This window comes from Somniosus microcephalus, chromosome 17, assembly GCF_052327205.1.
Source record: "Somniosus microcephalus isolate GS21.2 chromosome 17, FLI_Smic_1.0, whole genome shotgun sequence".
Classification (NCBI taxonomy): Eukaryota; Metazoa; Chordata; class Chondrichthyes; order Squaliformes; family Somniosidae; genus Somniosus; species Somniosus microcephalus.
The window spans coordinates 5997005-6016940 of NC_141003.1; the positions used below are offsets into that span (position 1 = coordinate 5997005).

At 48.7% G+C, this 19936-nt stretch overlaps 1 protein-coding gene across 2 annotated transcripts in view; it reads left to right on the forward strand.

Annotated features, from left to right (window-relative positions):
- Positions 1 to 19936, forward strand: part of LOC147105468 (plexin-D1-like) — a 149129-nt gene that overhangs the window by 69782 nt on the left and 59411 nt on the right. For both annotated transcript variants that reach the window (XM_086009838.1, XM_086009839.1), the window contains exons 3-9: positions 1903 to 2037; positions 9401 to 9501; positions 11304 to 11436; positions 12844 to 13012; positions 13956 to 14064; positions 17100 to 17190; positions 17277 to 17363. In XM_086009838.1, coding sequence (XP_085865964.1) covers positions 1903 to 2037; positions 9401 to 9501; positions 11304 to 11436; positions 12844 to 13012; positions 13956 to 14064; positions 17100 to 17190; positions 17277 to 17363 — 825 coding nt within the window. The remainder of the gene's footprint in view (positions 1 to 1902; positions 2038 to 9400; positions 9502 to 11303; positions 11437 to 12843; positions 13013 to 13955; positions 14065 to 17099; positions 17191 to 17276; positions 17364 to 19936) is intronic.

Genomic DNA, 19936 nt, shown 5'->3' on the forward strand with positions numbered 1-19936 from the left:
CCCCACACACAATTCACAATTCACAATTCAAATCGCTTTATTGGCATGATAAGTTACATCTTATGTTGCCAAAGCATCAAAATACATTTATGGTTGAAGCACATAAACGCAGATCTATTCATACAGTGTATAAACAGATATATCCCTGAGTATATAAATATACATTCGTATAATTTATATATACTCTTTTCTTAGGTTTACTGGTTGTCCCTCTGTTTATGGCAAGCTGTAACATAGTGTGCCGCTAGTGTTACACAGTTTATCTCTTCCCCTAGTAGGTATGGGAGTTTTTGGTCATCATTCAAATTTCTGAATTCAGGGCATATTTGTGAGAATTTTGGTAGAAATTCTCCCAGATGCCCTGATATTTTCCACAAGCTGTGAGGAAGTGCATCTCTGTCTCTTTCTCTCTCTGTGTCCGCCCTCTCTCTCTCCTCTGTCCTCTCTCCTCTCGCCACCCTCTCTCCATCTTTGCCCTGTCCCTCTCTCTCTTTGCCCTCTCTCTCTCTCTCCGCCCTCTCTCTCTCTCCACCCTCTCTCTCTCCGCCCTCTCTCTCTCCGCCCTCTCTCCACCCTCTCTCTCTCTGCCCTCTCTCTCTCTCCGCCCACTCTCTCTCTCCGCCCTCTCTCTTTGCCCTCTCTCTCTCTCCCTCCGCCCTCTCTCTCTCTCTCCTCTCTCAATCTCTCTCTCCGTCCTCCCTCTCCGCCCTCTCTCTCTCTCTCTCTCCCTCTGCTCTCTCTCTCTCTCTCCGCCCTCTCGCTCTCCGCTCTCTCTCTCTCCTCTCTCTCTCTCTCTCCGCTCTCTCTCTCTCTCTCTTCCGCTCTCTCTCTCTCTCTCCGCCCTCTCTCTCTCTCCTCTCCGCTCTCTCTCTCTCCTCTCTCTCTCTCTCTACCGCTCTCTCTCTCTCTCCTCTCTCTCCGCTCTCTCTCTCTCTCTCTCCACTCTCTCTCTCTCTCTCTCCGCCCTCTCTCTCTCTCTCTCCGCTCTCTCTCTCTCTCCTCTCTCTCTCTCTCTCTCCGCTCTCTCTCTCTCTCTCTCCACTCTCTCTCTCTCTCCGCCCTCTCTCTCTCTCTCCGCTCTCTCTCTCTCTCTCTCTCCTCTCCGCTCTCTCTCTCTCTCTCTCCGCTCTCTCTCTCTCTCCTCTCTCTCTCCGCTCTCTCTCTCTCTCTCCTCTCTCTCTCTCTCCGCTCTCTCTCTCTCTCTCTCTCCGCTCTCTCTCTCTCTCTCCGCTCTCTCTCTCTCTCTCTCTCCACCCTCTCTCCTCTCTCTCTCTGCCCTCTCTCTAAAACATAACAAACCCTCCAGAAAGCGTACCTCAGTGAAACACCACATGCGATTGGTTGAATAGATGTCATGTGTGAGAAGCCCGTTTTACTATTGGCTGTTAATTGATGCCAATAATCTTGTGTAAACTGGGCTAGTGGACAACAGGGCAGCAGTCAGTTCATTTACAACAACAGTCCCAGAAGATGCTGCAAATTACTAGTTGGTGTTTGACACAGTTTTAATCCTGCAATCTATTTGACAATGACCCTCGGTGTTACTAGACCTGACCGTCTCTGGATCCGCCCCCCCCCCACTCTCCCCGCTCTGCAACTTTATGCATTTTACTTCACTTAAACCAGACAAACAATAAGCAAAGAACAAAAGTCTTGCATTTCTATCGCCCCTATCCCCACTCAGGACTTCCCAAAGTGTGGAACAGCCTTTTGAAGTGTGGTCACTGTGTAATGAAAGGAAACGCGCAGCCAATTTGCGCACAGCAAGCTCCCACAAACAGACAGTGAGATAATGACCAGATCATCGGTTTCAGTGATTATATTTGAGGGATAAATATCGGCCAGGGGATAATATTCATGTTGCTCTAGTGGCAGATTTATTAACTTTGTTATTTTTTGCAGCTGGTTATGGATAGAAATATGAAATTAATTCGCCCAATAGTTCTGTTTGAACTGAAAGAAGAAACCCCGATTCATCACAAAGTAGTGTTTGACCCGTTGGACTCCAGTCACTTGTACCTGACATCTGAGAAGGCGGTAAGCTGATGATTTCTTTGTACAGTTTAAGAAGGCAAATGGTATGTTGGCCTTCATAGTGAGACGATTCGAGTACAGGAGCAAGGATGTCTTGCTGCAGTTGTACAGGGCCTTGGTGAGACCACACCTTGAGTATTGTGTGCAGTTTTGGTTGCCTTATCTGAGGAAGGATGTTCTTGCCATGGAAGGAGTTCAGTGAAGATTCACCAGGCTGATACCTGGGATGGCAGGAATGATGTATGAGGAGAGATTGGGTCGATTGGGCTTATACTCGCTAGAGTTTAGAAGAATGAGAGGGGATCTCATTGAAACTTGTAAAATTCTAACAGGACTAAACAGACTAGATGCAGGAAGGATGTTCCCGATGGTGGAGGAGTCCAGAGTCCAGAACCAGGGGTCACAGGCTAAGGATAAGGGGTAAGCCATTTAGGACAGAGATGAAGAGGAATTTCTTCACCCAGAGAGTGGTGAACCTGTGGAATTCTCTACCACAGAAGGCAGTTGAGGCCAATTCATTAAATATATTCAAGAAGGAGTTGGATATATTTCTTAAGGCTAAAGGGATCAATGGGTATGGGGAGAAAGCAGGGACAGGGTACTGAATTTGGATGATCAGCCATGATCTCATTAAATGGCGGAGCAGGCTCGAGGGGCCGAATGGCCTACTCCTGCTCCTATCTTCTATGTTTAACAGCATTGTGGGAGTACCTTCAGCACACGGACTGCAGCGGTTGAAGGAGAAGGTGGCCCACCGCCCCCTTCTCAAGGCCCACCGCCCCCTTCTCAAGGGCCCACTGCCCCCTTCTCAAGGGCCCACCGCCCCCTTCTCAAGGGCCCACCGCCCCCTTCTCAAGGGCCCACCGCCCCCTTCTCAATGGCCCACTGCCCCCTTCTCAATGGCCCACCGCCCCCTTCTCAAGGGCCCACCGCCCAATTCTCACGACGGCGATTGATGGGCAATAAATGCCGGCCTTGCCAACACGCCCACCTCCTGAGAATACATAAATAAAAGCGGTAAAATATAATACTCTATTTGGAGCCATTAAGTAGCGAGTTGGTTACCGCTTGTGAGCTCCGTAGCCAATGAGTTCCCTTCTCTAATTTTAATCAGCAGAAACTGACAGGTCAGCAAGTACAGGAGTGGAAATCCCCTGCCAGCATGTTACAGGGAAGTGTGCCTTATACAAAGGTTGCAGTTCGATCTCTGACTCACTCCACTTGGATACTCCACTCTGTAAATATAGAACTGTGCAATTGAGGCAAGGCACAAATATTGCTGACATTTTGACTTCAAACAAAGAATACAGAAGTGTGAAATATTTTCTGATACAGCCTTGCTGCAAATAATTAGCAATGACTCCACTGCAAGTGACGAGGTCGACTTTGTGCACACAGACAAAGTTTCAATGACATTCTTATATATTCTTGAGCATGTGAACATGCAATTTGTGAGTTCATCCCATGGCGGGGCTGTAGCTAATAATGAGGAGGACTGTACCAAACTACAGGAGGATTTAAACAATTTGCAGGGTGGGAGGGTAAATGGCAAATTGAATTCCATAGATCGAAGTGATTTTTCTTCGTTCCTGGGATGTGGGTGTCGCTGGCAAGGCCAGCATTTATTGCCCATCCCTAATTGCCCTTGAGAAGGTGGTGGTGAGCCGCTTTCTTGAACCGCTGCAGTCCGTGTGGTGAAGGCGCTCCCACAGTGCTGTTAGGGAGGGAGTTCCAGGATTTTGACCCAGCGACGATGAAGGATCGGCGATATATTTCCAAGTCAGGATGGTGCGTGACTTGGAGGGGAACTTGGGGGTGGTGGTGTTCCCATGCGCCAGCTATCCTTGTCCTTCTGGGTGCTGGAGGTCTCGGGTTTGGGAGGTGCTGCCAAAGAAGCCTTGGTGAGTTGCTGCAGTGTATCTTGTAGGTGGTACACACTGCGGCCATGGTACGCCGGTGGTGGAGGGAGTGAATGTTTAAGGTGGTGGATGGGGTGCCAATCAAGTGGGCTGCTTTGTCCTGGATGGTGTCGAGCTTCTTGAGTGTTGTTGGAGCTGCACTCATCCAGGCAAGTGGAGAGTATTCCATCACACTCCTTACTTGTGCCTTGTAGATGGTGGAAAGGCTTTGGAGAATCAGTAAGTGAGTCACTCGCTGCAAAATATCCAGCCTCTGACCTGCTCTGGTAGCCACAGTATTAATGTGGCTGGACCAGTTAAGTTTCTGGCCAATGGTGACGCCCAGAATGTTGATGGTGGGGATGCGATGATGGCAATGCTGTTGAAAGTCAAGGAGAGGTGGTTCGACTCTCCCTTGTTGGAGATAGTGTGGCGTGAATGTTATGTTCCAATTACCAACCCAAGCCTGAATGTCGTCCGGGTCTTGTTGCATTCGGGCATGGACTGCTTCCTTATCTGAGGAATTGCGAATGGACTGAACAGTGTGCAATCATCAGCGAACATCCCCACTTCAGACCTTAGGATTGAGGGAAGGTCGTTGATGAAGCAGCTGAAGATGGTTGGGCCTAGGACACTGCCCTGAGGAACTCCTGCAGCGATGTCTTGGGGCTGAGATGATTGACCTCCAAACACCACAACCATCTTCCTTTGTGCTGGGTATTACTCCAGCAAGTGGAGAGTTTTCCCCCTGATTCCCATTGACTTCAGTTTTACTAGGGTTCCTTGATGCCACACTCGGTCAAATGCTGCCTTGATGTCAAGGGCAGTCACCCTCACCTCACCTCTGGAATTTAGCTCCTTTGTGCATGTTTGGACCAAGGCTGTAATGAGGTCTGGAGCTGAGTGGTCCTGGCGGAATCCTGATTGCTGATGATTGAGAGTAGACTGATGGGGGGTTAATTGGCCGGATTAGATTTGTCCTGCTTTTTGTGGACAGGACATAACCTGGGCAGTTTTCCACACTGTCTGGTAGATGCCAGTGTTGTAGCTGTACTGGAACAGCTTGGCTAGAGGTGCGGCTAGTTCTGGAGCACAAGTCTTCAGCAACTACAGCCGGGATGTTGACGGGGCCCATAGCCTTTGCTGTATCCAGTGTGCTCAGCCGTTTCTTGATATCACATGGAGTGAATCAAATTGGCTGAAGAATTACTTCTGTAATTTTGGGGACCTCCAGATGGATCATCCACTCGGCGCTTCTGGCTGTAGGTGGTTGCAAATGCTTCAACCTTGTCTTTTGCACTCACGTGCTGGGCTCCACCATCATTGAGGATGGGGATATTCATGGAGCCTCCTCCTCCCGTTAGCTGTTAAATGGTCCACCACCATTCACTACTGGATGTGACAGGACTGCAAAGCTTTGATCTGATCCGTTGATTGTGGGATCGGTTAGCTCTGTCTATAGCATGCTGCTTCCGCTTTTTAGCATGCATGTAGTCCTGTTACAGCTTCCCCAGGTTGGCACCTCATTTTTAGGTACGCCTGGTGCTGCTCCTGGCATGCTCTTCTACACTCCTTATTGAACCAGGGTTGGTCCCCTGGCTTGATGGTAATGGTAGAGTGAGGGATATGCCAGGCCATGAGGTTACAGATTGTGGTGGAATACAATTCTGCTGCTGCTGATGGCCCACAGCGCCTGATGGATGCCCAGTTTTGAGCTGCTAGATCTCTTCTGAATCTATCCCATTTAGCATGGTGGTAGTGCCACACAACACGATGGAGGGTGTCCTCAGTGTGAAGACAGGACTTCGTCTCCACAATGACTGTGCTGTGGTCACTGCTGCCAATACGGTCATGGACAGATGCATCTGCCACAAGTAGATTGGTGAATCACAGAATCACAGAAACCCCACAGTGCAGATAGAGGCCATTTCGGCCCATCGAGTCTGCACCGACACATATCCCACCCGATCCCCGTAACCCCTACTCCAACACATATCCCACCCTATCCCTGTAACCCCACGTATTTAATCCCCCTAACACTAAGGGTCAATTTATCATAGCCAATCAACCTAACCCGCACATCTTTGGACTGTGGGAGGAAACCGGAGCACCCGGAGAAAACCCACGCAAACACGGGGAGAATGTGCAAACTCCACACAGACAGTCGCCCGAGGCCGGATTCGAACCCGGGTGAAGATGAGGTCAAGTAGATTTTTCTCTTGTGCAGGATCTCTCACCGCCTGTCGCAGGCCCAGACTGGCAGTTATGTCCTTCAGGACTCAACTAGCTTGGTCAGTAGTGGTGCTACCGAGCCACTCTTGGTGATGGACATTGAAGTTCCCCACCCAGAGTACATTCTGTTCCCTTACTACTCTCAGTGCTTCTTCCAAGTGGTGTTCAACATGGCGGAGTACTGATTCATCAGCTGAGGGAGGGCGGTAGATGGTAATCAGCAGGAGGTTTCCTTGCCCATGTTTGACCTGAAGCCATGAGACTTCCGGAGTCAATGGTGAGGACTCCCTGGGCCACTCCCTCCCGACTGTATACCACTGTGCCACCACCCCTGGTGGGTCTGTCCTGCCGGTGGGACAGGACATACCCAGGGATGGTGATGGAGGAGTTTGGGACATTGGCTGAAAGGTATGATTCTGTGAGGATGACTATGTCGGGCTGTTGCCTGACTAGTCTGTGGGACAGCTCTCCCAATTTTGGCACAGTTCCCCAGATGTTAGTCAGGAGCACTTTACAGGGTCCACTGGGCTGGTTGTGCCGTTGGCGTGTCCGAATCTGGTGCCTAGGTTGATTCATATTCATATTATTGCTTTTCGTAGCGGACAATCTGATAGTTTCATGGTCACCATTACTGATACTAGCTTGAGGTGGTTGAGTGTGAGTGTTGAGGCTTGAGTGTCAGGTTGTTCATTTTGGTAGGATGAATAAGGAGGCCACTTCTTCTTTGGAAGGGAAGAAACTAAATGAAATCTGACAATAAAGATACATATATCGCTAAAAGTAGCAACAAGGAGTGTTTGGGGCCCTGGACGGTGGAAAGGGAGGAGGTGAAATGGTTGGTGTTTCATCTCTCAACTTGCACGGGAAGGTGCTGTGGGAAGTGGAGCAGGTGTGGTGGGTGATGGAATAATGGATCAAACATTCCTTCCAGGTGAAAGAGCGATTAATTTGTACTTCTTGCAATTTAATATACTGTATTCGCTGCTCACGGTGCAGTCCCCTCGACATTGGGGAGGCCAATCACAGATTGGGTGTCCGCTTTGCTGGACACCTTTGTTAAGTCCACAAGTGTGATCCTGAGCTTCCGGTCGCTTCCCATTTTAATTCTCCATCCCACTCCCACTCTGACCTCTCTGACCTCGGCCTCCTACACTATTTCAATGAAGCTCAACGGAAGCTCGAGAAACAGCACCATCTTTCAATCAGGCACTTTACAGCCTTCCGGAATAACCATTGCTCCCATTTTTTTGGTCAGCAGATGTTGATAATGATTCTGCTGTTGCCATTTACACCTCCTCTAGTCCCATCTTTTGTTTCTTTACTTGTCCCATTACCACCCACTTTTGCCTCGCCCCATCCTCCTTTTTGTCATTTAATCACCCCTCTCTTCCACCCTATCACAGATCTTCCCTTATTTCAGATTTCCAGCACCCACAGAATTTTGCTTTTTTAGTGTCTATATTCTAACGTCCTCTCTAGATCTCAGTTACTATTTCCCCTTCTTAATATCTTCACTCAATCTGCATTCTACTGTATTTTCAAATCGACATACCAGCATCTTTTGCATGTGTTTTTTCTACTGTTTGTACCTCTGTCTTGGAATCAGTTGCTGTCCATACAAAATTCTCAGGGGATTGACAGGGTCGATACTGAGAGGTTGTTTCCCCTGGCTGGAGAGTCTAGAACTAGGGGGCATAGTCTCAGGATAAGGGGTCGGCCATTTAAGACTGAGATGGAGCAAGAATTTCTTCACTCAGAGGGTTGTGAATCGTTGGCATTCTCTGCCCCAGAGGGCTGTGGAGGCTGAATCATTGGGTAGATTCAAGGCTGAGATCGATAGAATTTTTGGACTCTAGGGGGAATCGAGGGATGTGGAGCAGGAAAGTGGAGCTATGGTCGATGATCAGCCATGATCATATTGAATGGCAGAGCAGGCTCAAGGGGTCGAATGGCCTACTCCTGCTCCTAATCCTTATGTTCTTATGTCCATATATGCTCTGGAAACACACGAGTAACCCTATCTTCTATTAATATCACTTCTCAGAAATTACCAGACTGTATCATTAAAACTCGCGCTCACTCTCCTGCTCTCTAGATCTCGCTCCTCTCTCGCTCTGTCCTAATATCTTGTACAATATTCAAGATGAGGAGATAAGAGTGCAAACCACACAAGTGTTGATAACAACAGCTCACATCACCAGCTTTAGCAAAAACACACTTAAACTTGCAAGTTTGCTGGCATGTAGCATGAGTGTGGGCTATTCTCTGTGCTATTATAATTATAGCCCTGATGTGCCAGCGACAGCTCAGCTCCAGACTCCATCTGCAATAGTTTCAGTTGTAGATATGTGCTTGGTGTGTGCAGCATGTGCCCACTGCATATGCGAGGTGTTATTTATTGTGAATTTAAGTGGCAGAAGTTGCCTCCGAATCTACAACCATGGACTATTACAATAGAGCCATACACTACAGAAAGAGGCCTATGACTTAGAAGTATATCGCTGTTGCTTCATCGTCGCTGGGTCAAAATCCTGGAACTCCCTCCCTAACAGCACTGGGGGAGTACCTTCACCACACGGACTGCAGCGGTTCAAGAAGGCGGCTCACCATCAACTTCTCAAGGGCAATTAGGGATGGGCAATAAATGCCGGCCTTGCCAGCGGCGCCCACATGCCGAGAATTAATTTAATCAAATTTCAGTGTCTTTCCATTGATTGTATCTTCCCATTCCTTATTTTTGCATCCCAAAATGTATTTTCTCGCAATTCTCCACGTTAAGTTGCATCTGGCATCTGTCCTCCTATTTTGTGAACCTTTCTGTCTTCCTGAAGTCATTCAGCGTTCACCTCACTGTTTGCCAAAGTTGTGTCATCAGTACATTTAGAGATTGTGCTCCCCATGCCTAACTCCAAATGATCTTGGTACACAGCAAGATCCAACAATGACCCCCCTGGGTTACGCCATCCCAACCCTTCTCCAACCTAAGTAATGCCCATTAACCCCAATCCTTTGTCAACCAAACCATCTATATATAGACCGAGGGCAAAAACAGATCGAGCGTTAACTCATGCGGAACACCACTTCCAACCCTTGTCCAATCCAAGAAACACCCATTACCCTACATTTCCTGTCCGTCAACATCTGCGACATGGCTGAATTATGTGACACGTGCAGGTGAGTGGAATCTTTGAGTGAGTGAGGTGTATCCTGAAGTTGTCTTCTTCTTGTGTCTGTAGGTGAGAAGGTTGAAGGTGGCTTCCTGTGCCCAGTACAGTTCGTGCACCGGCTGCTTGTCCGCACAGGATCCATACTGTGGTTGGTGCACTCTCCAGAAAAGGTCTGTTTATGCGACATAGCTGGTTACCAATAAAACTGTCCGACTCTTACAAAAATTGACCCTTAGTGTTAGGGGGATTAAATACGTGGGGTTATGGGGATAGGGTGGGATATGTGTTGGTGTAGGGGTTACGGGGATTGGGAGGGATATGTGTCGGTGCAGGCTTGATGGGCCGAAATGGCCTCTATCTGTACTGTGAGGTTTCTGTGATTTCTTCTGTGATTTCTGTAATGCTGCCTCTGTGCATCACTGGTGTCGCTCCAATTTGTAACAAAATAAGAACAGAGCCTTTGGGAACTGAAGTAGTCTATTTGGCCCAAAAGGTCCATCCTCTTTGGACTGGATTTCACCGCAGCTTTTTTTCTGCATCGTGCTGTTTCTGCCACCTGAGCAAATCTTTCTCATTCCTTCCATTTATCCATATAGCAAATTATTTGTATTCAACAGCATTTCCAATTCGTTCAAACCATTTCGAACACTTGTCTGCTTCAAAAAAAATAGGACTATTATTTCTTCAGTATTTAGTTTTTGCTGAAACATATTATTCAATAAAAAGCTACCCAAATGCTAGAAGTAATTTTAATTTCTCTCATTTTTATTTAAAGTTTATTTTTAGCACTTCACATCCAATTTTCTTTCTCTCTTCTGTTTTACTTTGTTTAAAAATCGTTTCATTCTTGGGATGTGAACAAGGCTGTCTTTATTGTCCATCCTGAATGGGGAAGGTTTGTACAACGTGCTGGCTTGTGAGGCCATCCATAGTCAACGGCATAGTGTAGGACTGGAGGCGTGTAGCCCAGACTGGGTAAGGACAGCAGGCTCCCTCCTTCAGGGACATGCCTCACCCAGTTGGGTTTTTACAACAATATCATTTTTATTTTAACCCCTTCCTGTGGATCCAGGAGGAGCAGGCGTGCTCGTCCGCCTCTACAGGAGTGATCGCCCCCTGTCATAGTCCGCTCCAACACCCTTTCCCGGGTCATATCTCGGGCCAGCTGTCTGTGGAGCCAGGAGGAGCAAGCGTGCTCGTCCACCTCTACAGGAGTGATCGCCCCCTGTCATAGTCCGCTCCAACACCCTTTCCCGGGTCATATCTTGGGCCAGCTGTCTGTGGAGCCAGGAGGAGCAGGCGTGCTCGTCCACCTCTACAGGAGTGATCGCCCCCTGTCATAGTCCGTTCCAACACCCTCTCCCGGGTTATACCTCGGGCCAGCTGTCTGTGGAGGTGCGACCAGCGAGGACAGCTCGAACCAAGTACGTTGATAAGGCCCGAGGACCAATTTCCATCGACCCTCCAGCCTCTCGATTCGGGTGCGCTGGTAGCACAGCGCGAGCCTGGGCCTGTAAACGGGCTCAGACTAATTTCTAGGCCAATGCTTTAAACATTTTCTGCTTCCTCGTGGGCTCCCATTGTCCACTTTGGCTGTGTTCCAAAACATTGGACTCTCACTGCCTAATAAACCAGCTCTAAGGGCAGTTTTACAGCATATTGCAAACACAAAGCCTGAGGTGACACACAGATGTCAAACTCAGAGAGTAACCTTGGTGTTGACCTCCAAAGCTCAGTTATATCTGGAGGAGTAAACCCATCTGCGATGTGCCACATGTTAAAATACAAATAATGTACAACAGCTTCTCGACAGAAATGTTAAATTCACTTGTCTACCTTTTTGTACATTAAGAATTTACCCAATATTCCTCATTGATTTAGTTTTGGACATTACAGTAAGACTTTAAGCTAAGAATGGTAGCAGTATATAACTCCACTCAACACTATTTGTAAAAAATGCCCATCTTTAAAGGTGCTCGTTTGAAAATGAATGTGGAAACTCAAATCACACAGCCCACTGGATTACCATGGCAGAACGAATGGACAGCTGTCCAAGTCTGGCCTTTAACCTTTCGGCGATAGATTCTTCCCTCAAGGACACAAAGGTAATGCTCCAAAATATCTTTACATTGGGAAGTTGCACTGTGGGACATTTTACTATGTTAAACTTGTATAGAACTTTGAGAGAACACATTGTGCACAGTTCTGGTCTCCTTATTATAAAAAGGATATCAAGGCACTGGAGAAGGTGAAAAAAAGATTGACAAAGATGATAGCAGAACTGAGAGGATATACCTATCAGGACAGGCTGGGGCTTTTTTTCTTGAGAAAATAGAAGGCTGAGGGGTGACCTAATAGAGGTCTTTAAAATTCTGAAATGGTTTGATAGGGTAGACGTGGCACTTTGGCAGGAAGAACGTGGAGAGGCAATATAAATTAAAGGGTACAATCCTAAAGGGGGTGCATGAACAGAGAGACCTGGGGGTGTATGTGCACAAATCATTGAAAGTGGCAGGGCAGGTTGAGAAAGCGGTTAAAAAAGCAAATGGGATCCTGGGCTTCATAAATAGGGGCATAGAGTACAAAAGCAAGGAAATTATAATGAACCTTTATAAAACACTGTTTCGGCCTCAACTGGAGTATTGGGTCCAATTCTGGGCACCGCACTTTAGGAAGGATGTGAAGGCTTTAGAAAGGGTGCAGAAAAGATTTACAAGAATGGTTCCAGGGATGAGGGACTTCAGTTATGTGAATAGACTGGAGAAGCTGGGATTGTTCTCCTTAGAGCAGAGAAGGCTAAGAGGAGATTTGATAGAGGTCATTAAAATCATGAAGGGTTTAGTTAGAGTAAATAAGGAGAAACTGTTTCCAATGGCTGAAGGGTCGCGAACCAGAGGACACAGATTGAAGGTGATTGGCAAAAGAATCAGAGGCGACATGAGGATAAACATTTTTACGCAGCGAGTGGTGAGGATCTGGAATGCGCTGCCTGATGGGCTGGTGGATACAGATTCAATATTTGCCTTCAAAAGGGAATTGGATAAATATTTGAAGGAGGACAAATTGCAGGGATATGGGGAAGAGCGGGACTGACTGGATTGCGCTTCAAGAGAGCCGGCGCAGACTCGATGGGCCGAATGGCCTCCTTCTGCGCTGTGCTATTCTAGGATTGGTTGGTGTGGGGGTTACGGGGATCGGGTGGGATATGTGTCGGTGCAGGCTCGATGGGCCGAAATGGCCTCTATCTGCACTGTGGGGTTTCTGTGATTCTGTGATTCTATGAATAGATGGTTATGCTGATAGTGTTGGATGAAGTAGGCTGGGAGGAGCCTCATATGTGGAGTATAAACTCCGGCATGGACCAGATGGACCGAATGGCCTGTTTCTGTGCTGTAAAATCGATGTCATTCTATGTAAGGGCGTTATACAAATGCAAGTTGTTGTTGCAATGTGCTAAGCCTATTCAAAGATATAATCTGTGACTTTACTTTCACGTCAAACATCTTTTCTAGCTCTTTACAGTAAGAGTAACAGGGAAGCTCAGCGATCTCATTACAGAAAATGCTACTTGTACGATGATGAACGCCGGAACCAAGGAAGTCATTTGCACTGGCGAATACACAACCCAGTGTCCCTGCCGCCTGTCTGACAGCACCTACACTCAGCTAGAAAATCACCCAGGTACCACCTCGTCACAGGGGCAGAGATTCAGCTTACACTGGATCGCTCGGGTCTGGGCAAATCCCTGACTTTTTAAAACACTCGGACTGCTCAGAATAGATGAATAATATTGACGGAAGTGCTGCTCATTCTCACAAAGCAGCGGCGGTTCAGGATTTAACGTGGAGCGACTCTCGATACAGAAGGGGCCTCTGTTTGTTCTATTATTTAAGGTTTTTTGGATCTGTCGCTATCACTGTTTAGATTTCCAGTCAATGAAACCTTCAAACCTTCAGATTAATTCCATTCTCTGGTGTAACTGAAGCCCCAATTTTAACCCAGTTTGCCCGGCGCGAATGGGGCGGGCTGTTAAAACAGCAGTGGGGGAGAGGTTTGCGCTGCGCCCCAGGCACGCTCCTGCCCGCCGCCATTTTAACCGCTAGGTTTCCGACAGCGTGGAAGCCGCCCGTCCCGGGCAGGCGGGCCCTTAATTAAACTGAGATGGTCGCGGCCCGGTGACAACATGAGTGCCACGCCGCCATTTTAACTGCGGGGATTGGGAGGCCTGGGCAGTGCGGAATCCTCCCGTACAGCTTTCTTGTGGCCAGGAGGAGCAGGCGTTTCCCTCCTGACCTTGGGGCCTCCCCTCCCCACGGGCTTTCCCTCCCACCTTCTCTGTCCGTGATATCACGCCCCCCCACCCCCCACCTACCTCACAGGGGACCGTTCACGCCTCCCGACTGATTTCCCATTCCCGCTCACAGGCTCTTGCTGCAATCCCGCTGGATTTGGGCAGAGAAATGTAAATGAGGCCTGGGAGTTGGACTGGCCTGCAGCCTGAGGCTCCGCTCTCCACAGGGGTTTCCCGCCCACCTCACGATCCGCCCATTCCGAGTTAAAATCAGGACTTAAATTCCACAATGTGAGTAAACTTTAACACGCTCTCCTTGGCTGTTTCTTGCAGACCCAATCACCATCGAGGCTTCTGTTGAATTCAGCTCCTGGAACATCTCCACCAGGGTCACGGTGCACAACTGTTACAAGATCGCGACAGCCTGGCTTAATAACGCTCCGTAAGTTTGTCACCTCGTTTACATAAATCAGAGCCTTCGGTTTATTGGAAAATGGCTGCTTAGAAAAACAATCTGGGAACCATTTCAGGAAAGGGTTTGTATCAGTTGCAGGGATCCTATTGCTAAAAGATCAGAATGTTCATCCATTACAATTACTCTGTTACTGGGATGTTCAGGAATCTAGGTGCTGTGTCAGGTGAGAGGAGAATGTAGGATCGTGTTTCGTCCTGTCTGGGGCACTAAATTTTGAAAGTTGGTAAAATTAGAGCCAGGCGCTAATCATTCTCGGCCTTCGGTAAATCCAAGCCCCTCCTGCATGATTTAGCGCGCCACTTCCTTCCTGGAGCGCTAAACCGCGCAGGAGGGGCGGCAGAGGTGCAGCGCTGTACAATGACCACGCTGTACAATGACCATGGCAGCGCTGCTGGGATCCGAGGGCTCCATCCCTCCCTGAAAGGGACGGGCCATCGCTGCAGGCTCTGCATTTGAACGCTCTTCATCATCGCCGACGGCAACTGGGATCCTCGACGGTCAGCCCCAGGACTCTAACAGAGTGCAGCGCTGACCAATCGCGGAGCCCCAAGGACTCTAACAGAGCGCAGCGCTGACCAATCGCGGAGCCCCAAGGATTCTAAGAGTGCAGCGCTGACCAATCGCGGAACCCCAAGGATTCTAACAGAGTGCAGCGCTGACCAATCGCGGAGCCCCAAGGACTCGAACAGAGTGCAGCGCTGACCAATCGCGGAGCCCCAAGGACTCGAACAGAGCGCAGCGCTGACCAATCGCGCCATATCAAAATTTTCAAAATACACCCTAAAGGACAGAAACACTTTTCCACCTTTAATTAGCACTCCCGAAACACCGAGCCTCCCGAACAACGCCTCCTGCAGCTGTCGGTGTTTTCGGCTGGCGATCCTGCAGGGGGCAGAACCCAATTTCGGGTCTGGGGCGTTCCCGGGGCGCTGCGCAGCCAGGTGACGTCACGATCTGCGGGCACAGGAGAGCGTGGCGCTAGGGGTTACCGCCACCACAAACCGCCAGGTGAATGTCGCGGTGGGCGGTACTATCGCCGCGCCCGGGCGTTAAGTCATTAGCGCCCCGTTATCTCCCCCGGCGGCGCTAACGGGAGGCACAAAGGAGGCGAATTAGTAGCCCAGCGTCTTTAGAACAAACTCCATTCAGTTTGCCAAGGGGATGAGGCTAAGCTTTGTTTGGCCCCTCCCTTCTATCCTGTCTGGGGTTGAGCTGGTGGTGAGGGATGTGTCCGTACTGTAGGCCGCTGCTGGCCCATTGCGCTCCCCACGATCATCTATCCTCCATTGTTGGCTTTAGTTATCACAGGTTCCAGCCTAGCCACGCTGCATTCTGGGCATTGGGCATTGCCGGGGCAGTCCGCCTACTGTCCGTGGTTGGGAACAACAGCGGAGTAATTAAACAGGCGGTGGGCTCAGGGTATTTATTGGAGTCGGCCACGGCTCAGTGGGCAGCACTCTGGCTTCTGAATCAGATGGTCATGGGGTCAAGTCCCAGCCCAGAGACTTGAGCCTATAATCCAGGCTGACACTTCAGTGCAGTACTGAGGGAGTGCTGCACTGTCAGAGGTGCCGTCTTTTGGATGTGGTGTTAAACTTATCTCCGGTGGATATAAAAGATTCCATGGGAAGAAGAAGAACAGGCGATCTTGGCCAACAACTATCACTCAAGCAAGACCACTATACAGATGATGTGCTTGTTTATCACATTGCTGTCTGAGGCACCTTGCTGTGCACTAATTGGCTGCTGCATTCGCCTACAACACAACACTGACCACTTCATTGGCTGTGAAACGTTTTGGGATGTCCTGAGGATGTGAAAGGTGCTATATAAATGGGAGTCCTTTCTACATATAATGGGATTGCAGGAGAGCAATGTGGGCAGTTCTAATGGGTACCTGCTTGGCCTAATAGGCTGAGATCCTCATCCGACAATGGCAGGCCCCTCTCAGAGCAATCTCATTACTTTGTTGAGGTATTGTCGGCTGTGGCAATGTTGTTGTCAGGTTGATGTTGATAATTTTGGTGGGGTAACACTGGGGCTCTGCTTGAGCCGTGGGTGGAAGTGTCTCTTCCTAAGGGGTTGTATTGTCAGGCTATGCTGGACAAGGGAGGCATTCTCTAAGTGTTGAGATCTTGACACTCTTGTCCTGGTAGCTTTAGAGGGTGGTGGGGAGTCCTCACCAGGATTTTAACTTGGCCAGGTGTAGTATCCTATAATCAGTGCCCTGGTTCTGGAGAAATATTATCATGTTTTAAAATGCCTTATTGAAAACAATTTTGGGGAGAGTTGTGAAACCTGAGAGGCAGCGATTGTGGAGGTGAAGCCATGTCTTGATTCTAGCCTGGACCTTGACGGTTTCTTTGCATTGGGCATTCTGACCTTGCCCTATGAACACCCTGGGACGTTGGTGGTCAGTGGAGAATAGAGGAGAGTGTCCGTGTGCCCTGCCCTGTGTCAGATCCGTTCTCTTCCCAAGACCCAGGTGAGTGCACAAAGCCTGTGTGCCTCTATTTTTTAGGCCTTCAGGATGTTGTAGCTGTAAATATTGTTGTGATGCTCAGTGGTGTGGAGATTGTCTGTTCTTTCTGCTACCTCCTGGTCCCTGGATGCGCCCACACCCTGAGATCCTGACAATGGAAGTGGCAGCGCGATCTCCAAGTGACCGCTCCCCAGCCCCCGCTCACTCCCCTGACCCCCCGCTCACTCCCCCTCACTCCCCCCGCTCGCCCTCACTCCCCCCGCGGTGGGTCTGCGGTTTCTCTGAGTGCGAGAATGCCTGTTTTCAGGGGTAGCGCTGTTGCTTGTTGAAGTTTCTATTTGGTGCCATTAAACCCAGTCCAGTCCTCCCGGCAGCAACAGAGTGTTCCACCCAGCAAATGGTGGCACGGCCTGGTTGGGCCGAATGGCCTGTTTCTGTGTTGTAACTTCGATGTGTTTCTGTGAATAACTGCAATTTCCAGCTGTTAACAAAAGGTCCATTGTCTCCCTTCTTTAACCAGATGTTCTGAATGTGTTAAGTCCGGATGTCACTGGTGTGCGGTAGAACATCGATGTACTCACACTGCATCTTGTAATCAAAATGCTGGACAGGTAACCAGTCATCACTGAAATTAACGCCATTCTGTAAAAGAAACAGGCATAAAATTACTGAGATTAACTGTGTCTTTTTTTTTTAGCTCTGCCCTCAGATTGTTGAAGCAAAATTAAACCTATCTTCAGCCGGGGATCTTCACATTTTCCTGAAACATGCAGAAGTGCTAAAAGTAAGGCTTAAAAATCGCTCTTGTATCTACCGTGCGGGTAAAGGTCATTGGTGCCACCGGCTGTTGATCGAAGCTTATTCTGTAATTGAGTCACGCTTCACTTAGGAACGATCTGTAAGGTGACTGGAGTGGGGGGAAGGTGTTCCAGGGAATATAAACTGACAGGAGGACTATAAGGGTCAGCCGTGGCTCAGTGTTCGCACTCTCGCCTTTTGAGGCAGAAGGTTGTGGGTTTAAGCCCCACTCTATGAAACTTGAGCACAGAAATCTAGGCCAACACTCCGGTGCAGTGCTGAGGGAGCGCTGCACTGTCGGAGGTGCCGTCGTTCAGATGAGATGTTAAACCGAAGCCTGTCAAATCTATTCATAGATATCGGCCCCAAAACCGAACTAAAACTTTAAATACATTTTTTTTTAAAACATCACATTTTAAAAATAACTATAAATTACATAAAATAACTATTTTAAACAATAATTAAAATTTTTGAAAAAATTAATTACAGTTTTTAACGGGGCTAAAAATAAACTTACCTTTCTTTAAAGTATTTAAAAATAATAAACCTGTGGAAAAAATGTTTTAATTTTATTTAATTCACCACTTACCTTGTTAAAAGCAGGCCTTGCGACTGCTTTTTAAAAGCGCAGCTGCTGGAGACTTACCCTCCCGGAGAAACCTGCAAAAAAACGGAAGTTCCAGGTCTACGCGCTGCCTCTCCGGTGCACGCGTTCAACCTGTGAACCCCTTCCTTTAAGGGAACGGAAGTTCCGGTTTCCAGCGCATGCGCAGTGCATGCACAAAACCGGCACTTTCGTTGGCCCTACGCGTGAGTACCCCGCGTGTACTCACCCGTGGGGACCCGAATTTCTGGCCCAGTGTATTTGTTTTAGAACATTCCTGTGAAGCGCCTTGGGATGTTTTACTACGTTAAAGGCGCTATATAAATACAAGTTGTTGTTGCTGTTGTTATTATTGCAAGTTACAACTTCCACCCCCTAGAAGGACCAGGGCAGCAGGTGCACCATCACCTCCAGGTTCCCTTCCAAGTCACACCCCATCCTAACCTGGACATATCTTGCCATTCCTTCATCGTCACTGGGTCATAATCCTGGAATTCCCTACCTACTGTGGGAGCACTGTCACCACACTGCAGAGGTTCAAGGAGAAGGCGGCTCACCACTACCTTCTCAAGGGCAACTAGGGATGGGCAATAAATGCCGGCCTTGCCAGCGACGCCCACATCCCGAGAATGAATAAAAGAAATTGTCAAATTGCCCAGACCCAGATGTATAATTGCAATCTTCATTCACACCCCAAGGTGATCATCCTCATGCTTTTGTATCTAGAGGTTGTAAAGGTTATCGGTTGGTATACTCTTTATCTGACTGACAAACTGGGCTTCAAAAAAGTGTCTGCTCCTCACAGATGTTATGAATATTAAACAACACACTTCCCGTTTTAGGAGGCTGGTTCCTCTTGGCTTTGAGCGCAAGGATGAATTCTGCCTCGTGAGCTTCTATTTACGTAATTTGTAAGATGACTGTTATCTGTTTTTTGCTGATGAACAAGATTGCTAATTTCTTTGAAAAATACTTCATCCCAAGTTCTGTGAAAAAAATTCAGAGGGGCTTGTCTGACTGGTTTTCTTGATCCAGACTCCGAGTGCACTGGACAATTCGCTAGCTCACCGAGACTGCTTTAGAAAATAATTTGATTCGCTGTTCAGCTTATTTAATATCCTCGCCTGTTATGAAGTGTGTTTGGCTAATATTATCAGTCTTCTGAAGTGACGAGAGGTGCAGTGGAATCCTACATACCATCCAGTGGCAAGTTTACAATCAAAGGGACTGTTTGTCTGGTTGCATTCTGTAACCCAAATACTGCAGACATTGCGGTGGAATTTCTGTAACCGTGCGTGGCCCTCACCCTGCAGGCTCATGGGTAACAAACATACCAGAGGGTCCTTCAACAGGCAGTAGGGCCACAATTAACATATCCAAAAAGACGGGCCCGCGGGATTTAGCAGTGGGCCGAACCCCTGAGCAGATTGGTCAGCGTTGTGTCGGTTTTACATCCGAAACATGGGCCCAACGCTGATCAATATCTACCTCAGAGAGATAGATTTTCAACTGGCTGCCCGGGCTGAAAACTGGCGGAGTGGATCGAGCGCCCGTGGTAGAAAACGCCCCCATTTTTATTTCCAATAATTTGAATAAACATGGGACGCTGCTAGTCTTTGCTACCCCCCACCCCCGTGCGCCCCCCCACTTCCCAGCCCGCTCCCCCCCATCCGCCCCGCTCCTCACCCCCGCTCCACCCACCCCCTGCTGATCACCACTGCTCCCCCCCGCTCCCCTCCACCCCCCCAGCTCCTGCTGGTTACCACTGCTACCCCCAACCCCCCCCCCCCGCACCCCACCCCCCCCCCCGCTGACCGCCGCTGCTACCCCATCCTGCCAACCGATACTCCTGTCCCAAAAATGGTCATGCCGGAATTTCTAGACGGATGGGCCTCAATCCCAGTGGTTGATTAAAATTCATTGCTGGGAGTACTGCCAATGGCCAACTTTAAACT